The 16,557-nt window shown below is 43.3% G+C and overlaps 2 protein-coding genes and 1 long non-coding RNA gene across 3 annotated transcripts in view; 1 reads left to right on the top strand and 2 right to left on the bottom strand.

Annotated features, from left to right (window-relative positions):
• The window catches only part of LOC103363020 (uncharacterized), a 28,898-nt gene that overhangs the window by 4,413 nt on the left and 7,928 nt on the right, over window positions 1-16,557 (top strand). Inside the window, exon 2 of the long non-coding RNA XR_520488.1 lies at window positions 6,600-6,607. This is a non-coding gene — a long non-coding RNA (uncharacterized LOC103363020). The remainder of the gene's footprint in view (window positions 1-6,599; window positions 6,608-16,557) is intronic.
• Window positions 1,468-10,749, bottom strand: LOC103363018 (ly6/PLAUR domain-containing protein 1-like). The gene is made up of 4 exons (XM_008289595.1): window positions 10,701-10,749; window positions 7,121-7,255; window positions 3,722-3,979; window positions 1,468-2,757 (listed from the first exon to the last, which is right to left on the bottom strand). The coding sequence occupies exons 1-3, from the start codon at window positions 10,747-10,749 to the stop codon at window positions 3,744-3,746; spliced, it is 420 nt and encodes a 139-aa protein (XP_008287817.1). The 3' UTR covers window positions 1,468-2,757; window positions 3,722-3,743.
• Window positions 11,801-16,557, bottom strand: part of LOC103363021 (nck-associated protein 5) — a 149,505-nt gene continuing 144,748 nt past the window's right edge. The window contains exon 20 of the mRNA XM_008289596.1: window positions 11,801-13,918. Within this exon, the coding sequence (XP_008287818.1) occupies window positions 13,625-13,918 (294 nt within the window). The 3' untranslated portion in view covers window positions 11,801-13,624. The remainder of the gene's footprint in view (window positions 13,919-16,557) is intronic.

The raw sequence follows: 16,557 nt of genomic DNA, 5'->3' as shown, positions 1-16,557 counted from the left end.
TGCCGGAGCTCTAATACGCCTGTGTTTGCGTGCACGTCATTAGAGCGAGGCAGAGGAGAGCCTTATTATTTTTAATAATCTCCTGTTTTTGCTGCTTCTTAACCCCGGGAGATCTGCAGTCGGCACTTCCCCTCTGTGATCGTCAGTCCCGACTCCTTCCACCTCCTCCCATGTGTTCGGGCCTAATGATGCTCAGTCACACGGGCGCGCCCTCGCACTGCACGATGCTCACACAAAGTTTAAGCAAGTGAAGTTAAACTGTGACTATTTAGCGACACCAAAAGCCGCGTCCCCGTGTTCACGAGGCGCCTCCCTGCGAAATTACTGCACATCTCGCTGCGAGATCCATCCAGTGGGAGCTGCTCCATTGTGCCTCTAACAATGCACCGCTGCATTGTTAGGCAGATAATTGAAAACGGTTACTTGGAAACACTATTATGGTGCTTATAAGTCAATCATCCATTACTGGTGACACACATCACAGGCACAACCGGACTGTCAGGTTCAAAATTCTTCCTGCAGATGCAAAACTAACTTACTAGATGGCTGTAAATGGTTTAATCTCACAAAAACATGGCTGCACATTTCTCCTACGATTCTATCTGCAAAAGAAAAACAGCCCAGTGGATGATGTGTAATTTGTTTTTCTCGGCACAATCTTCTGTTTCACCGACAGACTTCTCGAAGTTGCACACAAGCAGCCTCGATCATGCGCAGTAAGAAAAAACGTGCGCTTCCTCTGCTCGATAACGCACGAATCGCAGCTCGCAGAATGCAAAGTGTCCGTAAAAATCGCACGTGCACGCTCGTTTGAGAAACCACAGCGGAGGCACAATGCATAAAACAGAAGCGAGCGACGGCAGCAAAGTGTGGCTAATTTAATAAAACACCGGCGCGTCCTTAGCCTGGCTGTGTGAAGGTTAAAGACACATGGAGAGCTTTTAGACGCAAATAAACTCGAAGGGACCGCAAGCAGGGGGTTGGAATTCTTTTTCTGAGGAAAAAAAAAAAAAGAGAGTCCATGCATTATATGTGATGTGAGGTGAATTGTAATGCTCTCCAGGTCACACAATGTTCTCTGTAGTTGAAATATTTATTCCATGGATGATAATATTCCAGTTGTTGACGCTGGAATTTGCTGCAAAGAGTTCATCAAAACTGAATTAATCCCTGAAAATGTACCCTGAAAGGATCTAATTGAGTCCTAATTACTGTGCAGGGAATACTGTGCTCAAAGGGATGCTTCTAATTAATGAGCTCAAATTGATTGTTAGAAAAACTCACAGAGGCCTTAAGGGAAGAAGAAGAAAAATGTGGTGTTTGTCTACAACATCCACGAAAAGTTTCCCAAAAATTATCTGTTTCTAAATGTAGTCAATCCTGAGCTACGCTGCCTAATCTGGGAATAAATGAAATCATGAGCTGGTAATGCGTTGCCACGAAACAGACGACACGAGAGTGAGAACATCACTTCCAGCCGACCGACAGCTCCGTTTTTCTGCAACATTTATTTACATCACACATCAGCAGAAGACAGTGTTACTCTTCACAGAAGACCAATCAAAAAAAAAAGAAAGAAGAAGAAATAAAACTGCCAGGAACGCTTGTCGGATCTCTGCCTGGAGCCGTCCATCACTCGTCTTAGAGAACTGTTACTGAATAAAACAGCGTGAGGCAACGTCTGTTTGAGTCCTTCGTCGTCCACACCACACAGAAACACGATACTGTACAGCCGGAGAAACGAATCCACTTCAAGCAGTAAAATCAAACTTTGTGACACTAGTAAATTATTTAGAGGGGAGATGTGGATGTGCAAATTCCCTAAAACGCTCACCTGGACACTTATAAAATACAGTATTTGGTCTACAGCGGTGGCTACATGCAAATCCAGAACATAAAGGGGAACATGACATCACCCTGAAGCGGCTCTCGAGTGAGAATTTATTTGTGCTTGTCCTAATATAGCACTATGTAATATAAACGTTATTCAGCTCTAAGACGACTCGATATCTCTTCTCACATAGGAATATACGGAGCATTATTGTCTCCTTAATACTTCTAATAAGCTCTTTCGTGTGATGGAATCAACCGATTTTATGATCCGGGATAAATAAGCAATAACTCAAATAGGCTTTTCTAAAAACCATTTCATCATCGCTCGTATTCCCTGTAGAAGAAATGTCAATCAATACGGTATGGCAGTGGAAAATATGCATAAAAGTGACAGAATAATGTGCTGCAAGAAACCTCAGAGACCTTCGAATTGAATCCTTCGCCTGCAGCAAAGTGCAGCGGGTATAGTTTGTGTTCCTAATCAGTTTGAAATCAGAAAAATGGAACAACAGCTACGGCAACGATTAAGAAATTAAATCAACAAGTGCTGGTTTAAGTCATAAATCAACAAAAGGCCACAAAAAAAAGCTTCAAAAATATTAGTTTCTACGATCATTTCTACCTTTTACAGCATGTAGTAACCAGAAAATACAGCAGATTCTTGAAAAACAAAAAAGCGCTCCACTTCACACAAAGCAAAGAGAGATGCCTCAGCTGCAGACTGCATGGTCCTTCTCTAGCAACAAGTGCAATAAATGATTCAGAAAGCTCTGTACGCTTCCACTTCTCCAGGTTTCCAGAGTCGGTCTCAGCGGTTATGCCGTTACACACAGTTTTTTTTTTTGGTGATGCTGAGACGATAGAAAGCCGGCGGTGTTGTTCCGAATCTGCTCAGCGATCACATGTTCGGGCCCCAGGACGAACCTGGAAGAACAGAGTCGAAATGATTATAAGTTTGGTTTAGCTGCTTCTGCTGCTACAAAAGTATGTGATTGTCAGACCTGCCCTCACAGCGGCAGCAGCTACAGTTTATTTATTTAGTTTTGTCGCAAAAACAGTCTCCTGGTTTCAGAATATCTGCCACCTTTTTGGAACCTGCTCCAATTCAACTCTCAAAACATTCAATCAATCAATCAAGTGCCCTGCCATTCAGCGTGGGCGATCGTTTCTATCCATCTAATCCCATCTTTCTGAATTGTGACGGTTGCCAGTTCCATGTCTATCATTTTCATCCCCTGTCTGCCTCTCTTCCCAATAATTTTTCCAGTTGTGACAATATATTCCAGGGTCTTTTTCCTTATGATGTGTCCAAAAAAATGTCCTAATTTTGTTTAAAACATTAGTGAGGTCTTCACCCTAAGTCGGCTGGGATAGGCTCCAGTCCCCCTGGGACCCTCGTGAGGATTAAGCGGTGTATAGATAATGGATGGACATTAGTACAATAGTGATATGTCTGAAAAATCATTTCATGGTGCAGCATTTCACCTACAGCAACGGTTTGGCATTTTGAAGTCAGATTAGATGATCAAATGTAAGACGACAGCCACGTAGCAGTGAGCTTAGCTTAGCAGAAACAAGGGGAAACACTGAGCATGGTTCTCAAAAAGCAAGAACCACACGAGTACCTCTAACTAAATTTCATGTTGTGTGTGAAAACAAGCCAGGTGTCTCTTTCTGTGCAAAGCTAACCTGCAAATCTGGTAAAAATGCATCTCTTCTTCTTTGAGATTTACATTTTTGTGCACGATACCTGACGAATAACTGCAAGCTTGAGTGCTGTTGTATGTAAGGAGCAAGAAAAATTCTGCACATTTTTGATTTTTTTTGACTGGGTGCCTCAAACAACCGTAAGTGAACCTTCTTTTCAATGGCAGAAAACCAACTGTACAGCGTAAACGTGGCAGGGCCGTCTACGTCAGCGGCAGGAGCTTCAGGGCCAGCGAGACGAGGAGGAGGAGAAGAAGAAGAGGCCGGTTGGACGTCGCCGCCGAGGGGACGGGCCGCTTCCTCTTGGGGCCGTTGCAGAGCGGAGTGTTGCAGCAGGAGATGCACACCGAGTTCAGCCTGCCGGTGCAGAACTGCTGGTAGCCGGAGGAGGCGATGAGGCAGGCCCCAGAGGACGCACAAGACTTCCGATAATGTATCCCTGCAGGGGAGACGGAACCAGAGGGAAAGACAGTCATGTAGCTCGCAACATTTAACATTAATCTCACAGAAGTGGTAATTCCTTTTCCTTTCTGTAATTAGATTGCTTAGATTGAAAATGTGACTTACAGGAGTCCTGTTTTTTTTTTTGCGATGCTGCAGCATTTTATTGCACGACTTGAACTATGGAGCTATTGACTTCCTGTCTGTCCTTATTAACTGATGTTTTTCTGTGCGGTGCTACGAGATACAACAATTTGTATGACAAAACGGCCACTTTTTATTGTGCTGTACGGCCGCTCGATTTATCAAGCGCCGTTTCTCCATGTGTAATATATTGGTGTTATTTGTTACACTGTGGTACAGCAGGTGTTTTATCATTTATGTGGCGTTCTTATTGCGTTATTTATCACGCGTTTTCTTGTGTCTGCAAATGAAACTTCCCCATAGTGGACAGAAAAAAAAAGCAAAAGTTCTGATTCAATCAAATTCAGATGAAGTCAGTCTCTGCCAGCAGAGCACTTTGGGAGGAGGAATATGTGCAACTGCGCTTTTTTTTCTCCATTCTTTGATCGTCTTTGTGTGGTCCGTAGACAGCGCCGGTGTTCTGCTTCTCTGTGTGTCATTCAAGCCAAACCATATCATTAACATAGCGCTGCTACGACGTCTTACTCAAGGACGCCGCACAAAGACGCCGTTACACACAACGAACCCATAAACCTCCAATTACGAGATCTGAACATCGAGCCACCTGCCGCTGGATGTCCTTCGCAACGCCGAGGTAAAACACCAACGCGCTTGAATCAGACTGATGTTTTTCTTCAGGATTCAAGGTCAGGATTGTCACATTTAACCTCGGCGTTGGTGCAAGATATGTAACCTTTACAAACGTCTCATCGAGGGGCCAGAAGTCACAAAACTAAACGGTAAATAAAAGACGCCTTATGACTGAATTCAAATCAGTTAAAATGCTAAACTTGAACCTAAGTTAAATTTGTGTTGCTTAACTTAAATAACTTAACTTTAAATGTTAAGCCAAGATGTCCATCTTTAGACACTGGAGTGAAGCCGCTCAAAGGTTTTGATTAAATAAGTTGATGTGAATTTGAACTGTGAAGACCGACTGTGATCGTCTTCAACGTGCTCTTTTTCCTAAAACAAGTCACTGAACTGACATAAAGCTGAATTTTCGCGCCTGTTCTGACCACGAGCCCCATGAAACCTCCTCCTGGGTCGGATTCGGAGTAGAAAAATGTGCCCACTCTGCTTAAACTCAAAGAGGACAACACTTTTCTGCCCTCTCGATGTCCTTGTTGGGGAACAGTTTCGTCCTCGATAATACTGCCATCAGCAACATAAAATTTGCATACATATACTGCAATTGAATCAGGACGGTCCGATTACAGGGTCATTCGTGCAGATGTTTGCGGCACGAAAATCCTGTAGTTAATGATGTGTTAGTCTTGGAAGCTATGCTCATCTCACTACTTTAGGTTGGAGGCTAGTTAGCCAAACATGCAGCAAATGAACACACTGATTTGAAACAGGGATGCACGATAATCTGTGACCACATCGGTATTGGTTTTTCCCCACATATCGCTATCGATCCGATTAACAAATTTAGCCAACGTGAAAACCCGATGATTGTCTGACATCAGCGCCTTGGTCTCTACATTTGATATTGCTGCTATTTCACAGATGTTTTTACTGAAATGGTCCTGGACTTAAATATGTTTTACTTTTGTTACGTAGTAAAGAAGACTATGTGGTCTAATTTGGTATGGCTTTGATGGTCTCACAGTGCTTTCTTATGGTTATTTTTCGGTGTGAAAAAAATTGAATATCGGAAACCTTAATATCGGATATCGGTATCGGCCAGAAATTTTAATATCCTACATCACTAATTTGAACCTGTATTTTGCTTTTGTGTGTGTTTTTTTGCACAGCCTAACAGTTGTCATGTTGTTTTACCAACTAACTACTTAATTATAAATAAAATAATGTATAAAAGTTGAACCTCCTGACATTAGCTTTGCTGGAGTTATGTGGCAGTTATTGTAGCTCACATGTTTGAGTATACATTTCGAGGATAAATCTGCATGTTTGTCAGTCTATTTCCACAGATTCTCACTTGATTAATGACATTTTTTCCTTTGTTGTTTTTGGTTTGTATTCCCACATCACCAGCGAACTCACCCTCTACAGCCAAAGTCATTTTATATTCTGTAAGACAGCACAAAACTAATCTCATCTTGCGTCAGTGGCAGCTGAATGAAAGTCTCTCCTCTTTGACAAATGAGTTTGAATGAAGTGGTTTCGGTGAGATAGGGGGTTCGTCGGGGTTTTCGGAGCATCGTGACGACGCCAACGCGCCTCATATGAAAATGAGCGTGAAGCAAAAGCAGTGGAAGGGCGACGCTTATGTGGCGCTTCGATTTTACCGCGTGGATGTGCTGCACAGGCTGCGATTCCTGTTACGCAGCGAGCCTGCACATCAATCAATTCCTTCTCTGTCTTGTTTTCGGAGCCGAGCGAAGGAACAAAATAACAGATAATGTCTATGACACTGAAAATCACAGGAGATTGTTTTTCTGCTGAGGATTAAAAGGTGTGAAGAAGAGGTTGTCGGGTTCCCGTGGTGAGGAGTATTTTCGGTTTGATTTGTCATTTTGCCATCCAGAGACGGAGAGAAAGTGTTGACAGGTGCAATCATCGCAACTGATTTAATGTAATTTAATTGGTAATGCGGCGTGCATGACTTGAAAATGAATGTATAGCGCATATCTTTTCATTTCAGCTCATTTGCAGGTGCTTGTATCGCCTCATCTGAATGGCAAAGCAAACTTGGAGGACGTGTACCTTGTGAGTGTTCAACTCTGTCTCCGGTTTCCAGACGGTCACCTTCCTTCTCCAGATAAATAGGAACTCAAGCTTTCTACTTGGATACTTTTGGCTGGCTCAGGCTGCGTGTTTGCATCCTCAACTATCAATCTTGTCTGGCTCTGGCTTAAGGAGTATGAAAACCCAGAAAGTCTACTCATAATCCTCAGAGTTTTGTCGTTTTAAAATGAACCACAGTCTAGATCGGTGCAGTCATGGGATATGGACGTGTTTGTGAATGAGGCAGTTGGCTGTTGCTTACCATCAGGTTTGACCAGCACCTCCTTCTGACACATGTCCTGTACGTTGACGGTGCAGTTGACGATGTACTCCGGCGTGGAGCAGTCATTGTGCTTCATCTCCTCACATTGGTAGCACTGGATCTGAAGGGCATCTCCTGTGTGGTGAAGCAGAATACGCAGCCGTCACCACTTTTACATTATAGAAGTATTTAGGTAGACAGACTGATGATCAATCCCCCCAATCACTACCAGATAAAGAATGAAATGGGTTTTCAAGTCAATTTGCAAGTAAATATTTTAACTATGTTTGTTGGGAATTGGGATTTAAGCTGCTCAACCTCAATGGACATCCTTTTTGTTTAACAAATAGTCAGACAAAAAACAGGAAAATGTACATTTCTGTTAAATGAGTGAATGAATAACTTCAGTAATTAAATATTCCTAATAACATATAATATAGGAACACTGTCCTCGTTAATCCTGGTTTGTCTTAAACTCTGGTCAGAGGCCATTAAGCAACACAGAAGTCTATGTCTTGGTGGCCCATTGCAAGTTAAATCCCAACGTGACCAACGTTTAACTCTGCAGTCTGAATAGAGGCTCCACCTGGTGGCACAACCAGGTACTGCAGCTAGTCGACAGCACATTTTCTGACATGCAGTTGGAGAATTCAGGTTGTCGCCATCTTTTTGAGCTTGTCGAGCCATGGTCGACCTTTTACTTGAGACACAACATTTCAGAGAGTAGCTACCTACTTTTTAAATGCATTGCAGAGCAATTGTTAGCGTATACAGGGGATTGATTTTGATTAGGGTTGTCTGATATTTGGCAATTTTTTTTGCCAATATGCCGATATTGTCCAACTCTCAATTTCCGATTGTGACATCAACCGATACTGATATATGTTTGTTACTGCAGCCAAACTTGTTTACACGCTTCACGACGCAGTTTGATGTCGTCATCAGTAAACGCTGGTGAAATCCAGGCATTATTTTATCGGTTTTCATTATAGGCAAAAAACCCCACAACAAAATGATAATAATATTGACAGATACTAAATTTTTATGCCAATATCGGGCCAATAACATCGATGGGCAGATATTACCGGACATCCCTCATTTTGATAAATTTAATTGGTCTTGAAATGTGCATTATTAAGAAAAATGTGATCACACCAGATGCTCGATCTTAAATGACCTGGATCGAAACTGGGTCATGATTGGCACATCCCTCGTGGAAATGTCTTTCTGTAAAACACAACCTCTAACATCGTTGTAGCGTGTTTCAAAATAAAATTGCTTCTTTCCTGTTTTCGTTGGAGAGGTTTTCCAAATATTCAGGGGCTCGTATCCTGTTCCACCAACACTAGCACCGCTCACACATTATGATTGAACAGAACAAAAACCGAGCAGTGAACTAGCCATCAACAAACCTGCAAAGCTTAGCCGAGCAAAACTAACCTGCTGCATTCAAACATGATTCCAGCACTAAATGCACCGTGTACATACCGTGTAGTCTCGTTAGCTTTTCATGAAAAGAAAACTTTACTTATAGCGGACAACTGGAGGATGCAAGGCCCATTTTCTCCACGTTGCCCTTGAACGGATGATGTTTTCTTGTGTGCTATTGACATCGTTCTGCACATTTCTCATCCACATGTTTTCCTACAGCCAAGCAGCAGAGGCTTTTATACGTTTCGCTTTTGTGCGACGGCATATTCCAAACATAACTAATGGCACTCCGGCGAGAGTGCAATGTCATTCTCTCGACAGTGCTTTGACATTAATGCCCCAACCTGTACGCCCGCCAGCCGAAGGACAGCGCCAAGGTGTTGTGACTTTTACAAAGCACATAAAGAAGTCCTCGGGCGAATCGAACCTTCTCTGTTTTTTTTTTTCTTTTCTTTCTTTTACTGGATGTCTCATGAGAGGTTCAAAATTCACACAGTGAAGTGAGAATAAGGCCGTAAAGGGGAAAAAAAAGCCAACCCATAGTGGTTCCCTTTGAACCCATGGGCTTTATAGGTGATAAAAAAACCTTTTAGAAAACAAACAGGCTAATGCAGAGATGACCCACGTGGAGCCACATCCCCAGAGGTAGTAAAAAAAAAAAAAAGAAGCGCCTTCTTGTAAAGATAAAATTCGACGTTTCGTCGTGGCTTCAGCAAATTTCATCTTCTGCTTTTAATGCAGCCCGGATGAGCTCTTCTGACTGCCTCACAACCTCATTGTGAGTGTCCATGTGCACTGGCCCTGCTGAAAGGGCAAGACAGCTGCAGAAGGAGATCAACATTATGGTCCCTGTAGTGGCTAAAACTCACATCGCGGCTGTTGAAGCTGAGAAAATTGGACGGTTAGCTGTGCAGTGTGCATGATATACGTCAATGGCACCTGATTGCATCATTGATAAGAGATAAATATGTTAATCTGATTGAAGCACTGAGAGGAAAACATTGATTTGCTCACAAGAAGTTAGTTTTTCCCCCCACATACGTGTGAATGCTGCACCTGTCAGGTTTAATTACTCACATATTTTCATGATGGCAGCATCAACACACAGGATCAGAAGCTCAACCATGCCTGCCCTTTCTTTCCTAAACATCCCACTCAAAGCGATCCGTCCCCGCTGACGGACATCACTGGTGTAATTATTAAAACGGGCAACAATCATTAATCTCAGCCGAGACATCAACTGATAAAAAGTCCAGCACCACACAGCTCCGGCCTGATTAATTTCAACTAAACAAAGTCAAGAAAACCTCCATCCATCATGTGGAAGGAGACTCCAGAAGCTCTTATTTTGTGCTGGAATATCTGTCATACCGGAGGGCAAAAAAACCCAGCTGCTGAGCTCATCTTATCAGTTTCAGACAATTGCTGGAAATCTTTTTCTTCTTAGTTCCACAACAGAAAACAGATAAGGACGAAATAAATAAATCCCACTTTCCTTTCAGGTGTGCAGAAGCAATATCTTTAAATCACAGTCCCACAATTACTTTGGGGGAAAACAACAAAATAAGATCAATGAAATCTGGACAAAGCATTTCCCCCCTTTTTTAATATGAGGCCAGTTATATTCCAGAAAAGAGCAAAGATAAGGCAGCCCTCTGTGCCAACACTTACTCTGTAAAGAATAAAAAAATTTAAAGTAAATACACGCAGCAGAGGAACAGGAACAAACAGCTCGTGGGCAGCTGATAAACTCGGGTTTTAACACTTTAAGGGGAGCCTTATATCTGCCTCTCTCTGCACAGAGGACTCGCTGCGCGTAAAAGCAGCACCAAAAACGCAACATCATAGCCCCCTTTCTTTTTGCATTCTGGTTAAGTTTGCCCGAAAGTATGTTCCAGCACATGCAAGAGGATGTTCTGTTCGGCAAATACGCAGAAAAAAAAGGCAATAAATGTGGTTCAACAGCATTACATAAAGTTGGAAACATTTCGGAGCAAATATCCTGCCAAAGAGACAAAAATCATTTTCTTCTTCATATTGGCATCCCTTCCTCTGTTGCGCACGAATCTCCAAAAAAAGCCCAATCTAAGACCGTGGGTTCCAAACTGTGCCACTGGCTGACTGCAGTCTTCCCCCAAGTTGCACCTACCTGCGTCGAGAAGGACTCCGAATAAAGTCGCAAAAACGAGCAGACACATCCTCTCCCAGAAGATGCTCGGAGGGGAAACATTAGACCGAAAAAAGAACGTGTTCAGACGTTGGAGAGGCGGAGGACGACCCGCCGAGGAGGAAGCCCTGACGCGGATCCGCTCATCCTCTCTCGGCTTGGCTGGCTGAGGTGAGAACAGAGAAGAAGAAAAAAAAAAATCCCACAAAGCTCCGCAAACTCTCCTCTCCAGCGTGACTGGAGACAAATCCGGAGCGCAGAAATCATAAAGCGCACCACGTGACTGGAGCTTGACATTTTCATATCTTATGCGTTTTTTCCAGTCATGTTTTGATATATGACGGTTTTTTACGCATAGATTGCACCACTTTATTACACCAATTATCATTCTTATCAGTTTTCTATGTTAAGACTTAAGTGTTTAACTCATTTTTGTTGTTTGTGATACTTTTAATTTAGTAGGAATCCACTAGAATTCTTCTCCAAATCGAGTTTTCTGTATTTCCCACTATCGAAATCACATTTTTTCCTCCTGTGATGATGCATTCTTTCAATCCTTGACTCATTTATATTCTTTAAAATGCTGCAGTGGTAGTCAGTGTGACTTTATTGACCTGTAATTAACCTTTTCTGTCATAATTGATCGGTGCGCATCCAAATTGCGCAGCTGCATCCACAACCCGGTGACTTTATTTGATGCTTCTCCTGAACATAAAACAGTCAATCCTTAACTTTTGATCATAATCTCTTCACGTGTTTGTGATCAATAGAACAAATTACGGGGGAGGGGAGACACACAGAGAGAGAGAGTAATCATTCAAGCGTGAGTAAACTAATTGCGTTTATTTATAAGCGCGTAATTACCCATCAAGGGACTTAATGGTTATAAATCCCTGCGCAGGGAGCGCACGGGGAGCTGTCGCCGGCTTTGAGCTCCAGCTCCAGCCGGGCAAACTGTGTGTGGGAAGCGGTGATTACACGCCATGCCCTCGAGGGTGGTGGTGGAAAGATTTGGGGGGGTTTGAAGGAATGAATCACCTGCACGCATGCGCACGGAGCCAATGAAAACACACCCTGCAAGCTCGGTTCGAAATAGGAAATAGTTTCTCATATTTATTTAGGAAATAGTTACATAAAATATAGCATTAAAGTCTAGTGTAACAGACAAAATTGCACACAGTAATAATAATAATAATAACAATAATAATAATATTAATTACCAAAGTAACACTGCTGGTAACCGTTTCTCTTTACAAAGGAACCAGGAACATTTAAGGAAAAGAGGTGAAGCATGACAATCACACTACAGTCTGACAGTACAAAAAAATGTGGGTATAAATACTGGACATCTAGAAAAATACACAAGTCCTCATCAGACTCTCTTCATACAATATTAACAGTTTCATAGAAAAAAAATGGAAACACACACAGTCGGCTCTGTTGATTAGCACCAGCTGGTCAAATTCCAGATAGAAATTTGGCATAAGTCCGCCTAAAGTTCAAATATGTCTTTAAAATAAAGTGATAAAATATTTTTTTTAGCGTTAGCTCTTATCGATCAAAATAAACTTTTTTCTGTTTTTTTTCTTCTTTCTTTTATTAAAAACAAGAACCCCTAAAGGATCCCATAAGAAAAGATACATGCCAGTAGACTTAAAAACCTCAGTTGAATGATTGGCAAACAATTTACATCCTTGTTTTTTTTCTTTTTTCTTTATTATTATTTGCATATATCAATCAGCAATGCCCCATTCTGATATTAACTTATTTATTATTTACAACATAATATACAGCTATGAAAGGAAAAGTGAGGTTTGGAGAGTTCCGGTTCGCTACATGAGACTAGACTGATTGGATTTTTTTTTTTTTTGCAACAGGAACTCAAAAGAAAAGATTTTTTTTTTTTCCATATTGGTCAACCCTTTTACACAATACACATGAGTCCAGTATGTTCCCTGAGCTACCAACAATGACGCCAAACAAGTTGGTGGTTTGTTTGTACCATTCGGACACTGAAAGATCATTTTAAATCGAGGAAACATGACATCTTCCACCATTATATCCAAGTTGTCCTTATTTTTTTTACTTATTGGCTGCTGAAAAACACATTAAAAAAATTCTTAAAACAAAGAAATGAACAAGATCTTGTTTGATTTTTTACAATATTGCTTCAAAAAAAGAAGGTTTTATTATTATTATATTATTCATATAGGTTGTGAGTCCACGTGGGGGCAGTTTTTGGGCAATGGGCATCGTATTTAGCAGCAATACATAAAATGACACCTAGATCCTAGCAAACAGGGATGCAGTCGAAGCAGCACATCTGTATGCCAACGTTGTGGGTTTCGCCCCCTCCTTTACACTCCTCACAAGCTTTGTACAGTATTTGTTACAGTGCAATGATAAGAAGTACCCCAGCATGGGTAGAGGGGGTAACTAATTGCAATGATACAATATTGCTGTCCAGTCCACCACACCCGGAGTCAAGCGAAGTCCTGGTTTGGTGTTTGAGGTTTCATCCTGCAGCTCCACTAAGTGCTTCGTGTTGTATGCAGAGAGGACAGGGCTCCTGGGCTGTAAAGTCAAGACTCCATGCTCAGGTCTTTTCCAGGATTTATTCAAACCTGAGCTTCATCCAAAGCCCAAACTAAGTCCTGTTCAAGGCCAATAACAGAACAGACAAGAAACTACTTTTCGCTTGCAAAATGCAAGAAAACCAACACTTAGGAGGGTTCTGAAGGGCCGACACGGATGCAAATCTACCTGAAAATCCACTCCATGGGGCAGATGTAGCCTTCGACATCCGACCCATCAATGCATGAAACATTTTTAAAAAGAGAAAAAGTCGATCGTGGCCAAGAAGATTGGGAAGTGGTTTGAGCTGTGCCGCTGCAGCCCTGCCTTCTCTACACGTCGTTGGAGCCCTGACTGGTGCAGGAGGAGAAGCTGTCGTACAGCGAGTCGCTGAGGGAGCCCACGGGATCCGCCCCGGGCCTGCCCGCCAAGCCGGAGGAGGAGGAGGGCTCGTCGGCTTTGCGGCAGCCCTCCCCGCTCTTCCCCTCGTCGGCGTGGCGCTCGCCCCGGCGGCCGTCCGGGTACAGGCTGCCGGAGCTGCTGTGATTCAGCTTGTTTAGGGACTCCAAGGAGAGGGAGCCCGGCTGGCTTGGGCTGACGGGAATCTTCTCCATGGGAATCTCCTTCTGTGGAGAGAACAACAGAGGGGCCCCGAAATGTGTTAATTTATGTCTCCAACAACTTCCAACAGCGGAGGTGCATCTCACATTGCAATATGTAGCTCGTTTGCGGTGTTGCCCTGCAAAGCAATAAGAGTGACGCCGCTTGAGAGCGTGACAGTGATCTATATTGAGGGTTTTTATCACGCTCTAAGTGCAAATGTATGTCTTGGGCCGCATCTCGGGGCATCTGGGCTCCGCCGCCGTCCCCGTTATATTAACTGTGTTGTGCGATGCTTTATTTCTTTTATGCACCCTGCGACGGCGCGCTTTATAGATTAGCATATGTGACCCCGGGGAAATGCGGCTGTCTGTAAACGCCGTCTCAATTAGCAGGAGCAGTTTCATCTCGATGATCCGAGTCGTGACACGGCAAGAAAGTGTTATCATGGGTGTTATCACTGAACCGGATCGTGTCGTCCAAAACCAGCCTGTCTGTCTTCGACGCCTTTAGGCGACTCAGCAAGCGATTGGACTCGACGGCGAAAGTGCAAAAGCCTGCAATAACCGGCTCGCGCTCGCATCCGCGGTGACCTTATGACACCAGTGAGTCAAACACCGCCTACAGAGGGGAATGAAACAAACCTAAAAATAGTCGGTTGTTGTTTATGATGTGCCAACAATGAGTGTTGCCCTAATGCGTGTCTCAAAAGGCGCTTTAACAAGCTAGTTACGGCACCGCACAGCATGCAAACCCCTTCCTCAGAGGCTGTAAACAAAATTCCTTTTTTCGTCGCCCGGGAGTGCAGCAGATATCTACATAGGGTTTTTTTTTTTAAGTACACGGAGGAATCGCTGCAGGGGCTGAAGCAACCTCGAGGGACGCTCTGAACCTGGACCGTTTAGCATTTCGCTGAGAGGTGTGCCTCCCCTCGGACCACACAAACATCAGTGCATTCGCTCCAAAAAGCTGCGAAAGTGCTAAAAACGTGTTGCAGGTGTTCTTCGATCTCGCCAAGTTTCTCGGGTCACCAAACTTGAAGACAAAATGCAGCGTTGTTGCACCATAAAACAAAACTCCTCATAATTTGAAGGCATTACCTGCTCGCTATCTCGATGAAATCAAGTTGCACAGCTTGCATTTGTCATCACATTTGTCTCACTTATCTGCAGCTGTAACGGAAGGAAAATATATCTGCTGGCGAGGCCGCTGCTGACCTTGCAGTCGTTTAAACGGCTCAGATTAAAAAGCTGATTGCATTAGTGTTAATGTTTGGCTTTTTATTATTTTTAGCGGCGCGCTGATATCGGCCCCCTTTTCATCAAATTAGTGATATCATCAACAGCATCTACCCAGTTTTTATTTCTTTGTTGCCTGTTAGGGCCGTGCTCCAGGGACGTATTAACGCCGAGCAAGCTGCTAGCGGTTGCACCTTTCTTGCATTTGAGAGTTCAGCAGCCGTCTGTATGTTGGGCTGCAAGTGTAGAAAACAATGGCGAGGGTTGTTCTTGTTGGCTTCCTCTCCCACCGGCTACTTAATTGCATTCAACTGCCAAACCCAGGTGCTAGCTATTCAGTGATCCGATGGGAGGATGAAACCAGCAGGACTCTGAGCCCAGAGGGGCCGAGATCCTACTGAGCAGTAAAGGCGGGACAGCTGGAAATTACTTCGACTGCAACACGTGAAAAAAATAAAAAGTTGCTGAGTCACCTAATTATCTCTGACGGTGCATTTTGTTGCAGAATCAGTGGGAACATCTTTACAGCCGACCCTTTAATGTGACCTTTCACTGCAGCCACAATCGCTATAAATTTGTACAGAGGACAGAATCAAAAGACCTCGGAAGGAAAAAAAAAATCACCCAAAGGTGACATCTGACTCCCGTCTGACATGAAATGCTTTCAGCAGGTGCAGAGGTTGAGCCCTCATGAAGCACAGCTGCTGAATGCAGATTAGACTCATTGATGTTCATGGCGTCACTAGTTTTTTTTTTTATCAGCCGTGAAAATGATCTGGCCCGAGGGAGACGGGAAAAAAAGAGTGATGGGGATCGGTGACAGTGAAGAACAGTCTTCAGGTCCCGACTCCGTGCCCGTTCGCGTGTCGGAGACAAGAGCAAAGAAAAGGGTTGTTGCTATCGCTGATTGGATTTGATTTTGGAGGAACACAATTACCAGCGGATCGAACCTTCCCGGCGCAGGTCCCTGTACCACCTGCGGGCGCAGCCAAAATGATGGCTGCTCGCATAACCGAGGCTGCGGGCGGACGTCTCAGCGAGAGGCTTGAAAAACATGAGGGGCCAAATCGGCAATTGGTTCTGCATCACACGTCGGTAATGGGATGTCTAACTTGAATTCGGTTGACCTGAAAGCTTAGTGAAAGGGCCTTTTATTGTGACTCGGGCAGGACATATTTTCTCTTTTCCCCTGCTGGTAGGAGTCTCTCTGCCTGGGCCTTGATGCTTTTTACTTGTACAGATGGTACAATATTATATGAAAGGTTTAAAGTTTTATTCTTTCTCTGGCCATTGATTAAACACATTTAGACATTTTGTTAAAACTCCAAGCAGTTTCTGGGCTTCTGTATTTGCACCTTTTATTTATTATGGGCTCATTTTTTGCTGCACTATAAAACCCTCTAATGTAGGCAGCACAAGAAGAAATG

Source organism: Stegastes partitus, unplaced genomic scaffold (assembly GCF_000690725.1).
Source record: "Stegastes partitus isolate 25-593 unplaced genomic scaffold, Stegastes_partitus-1.0.2 Scaffold624, whole genome shotgun sequence".
NCBI classification, from domain to species: domain Eukaryota; kingdom Metazoa; phylum Chordata; class Actinopteri; family Pomacentridae; genus Stegastes; species Stegastes partitus.
The sequence above is the reverse complement of the archived record's forward strand: the minus strand, read 5'-3'. Positions and strand labels throughout refer to the sequence as shown.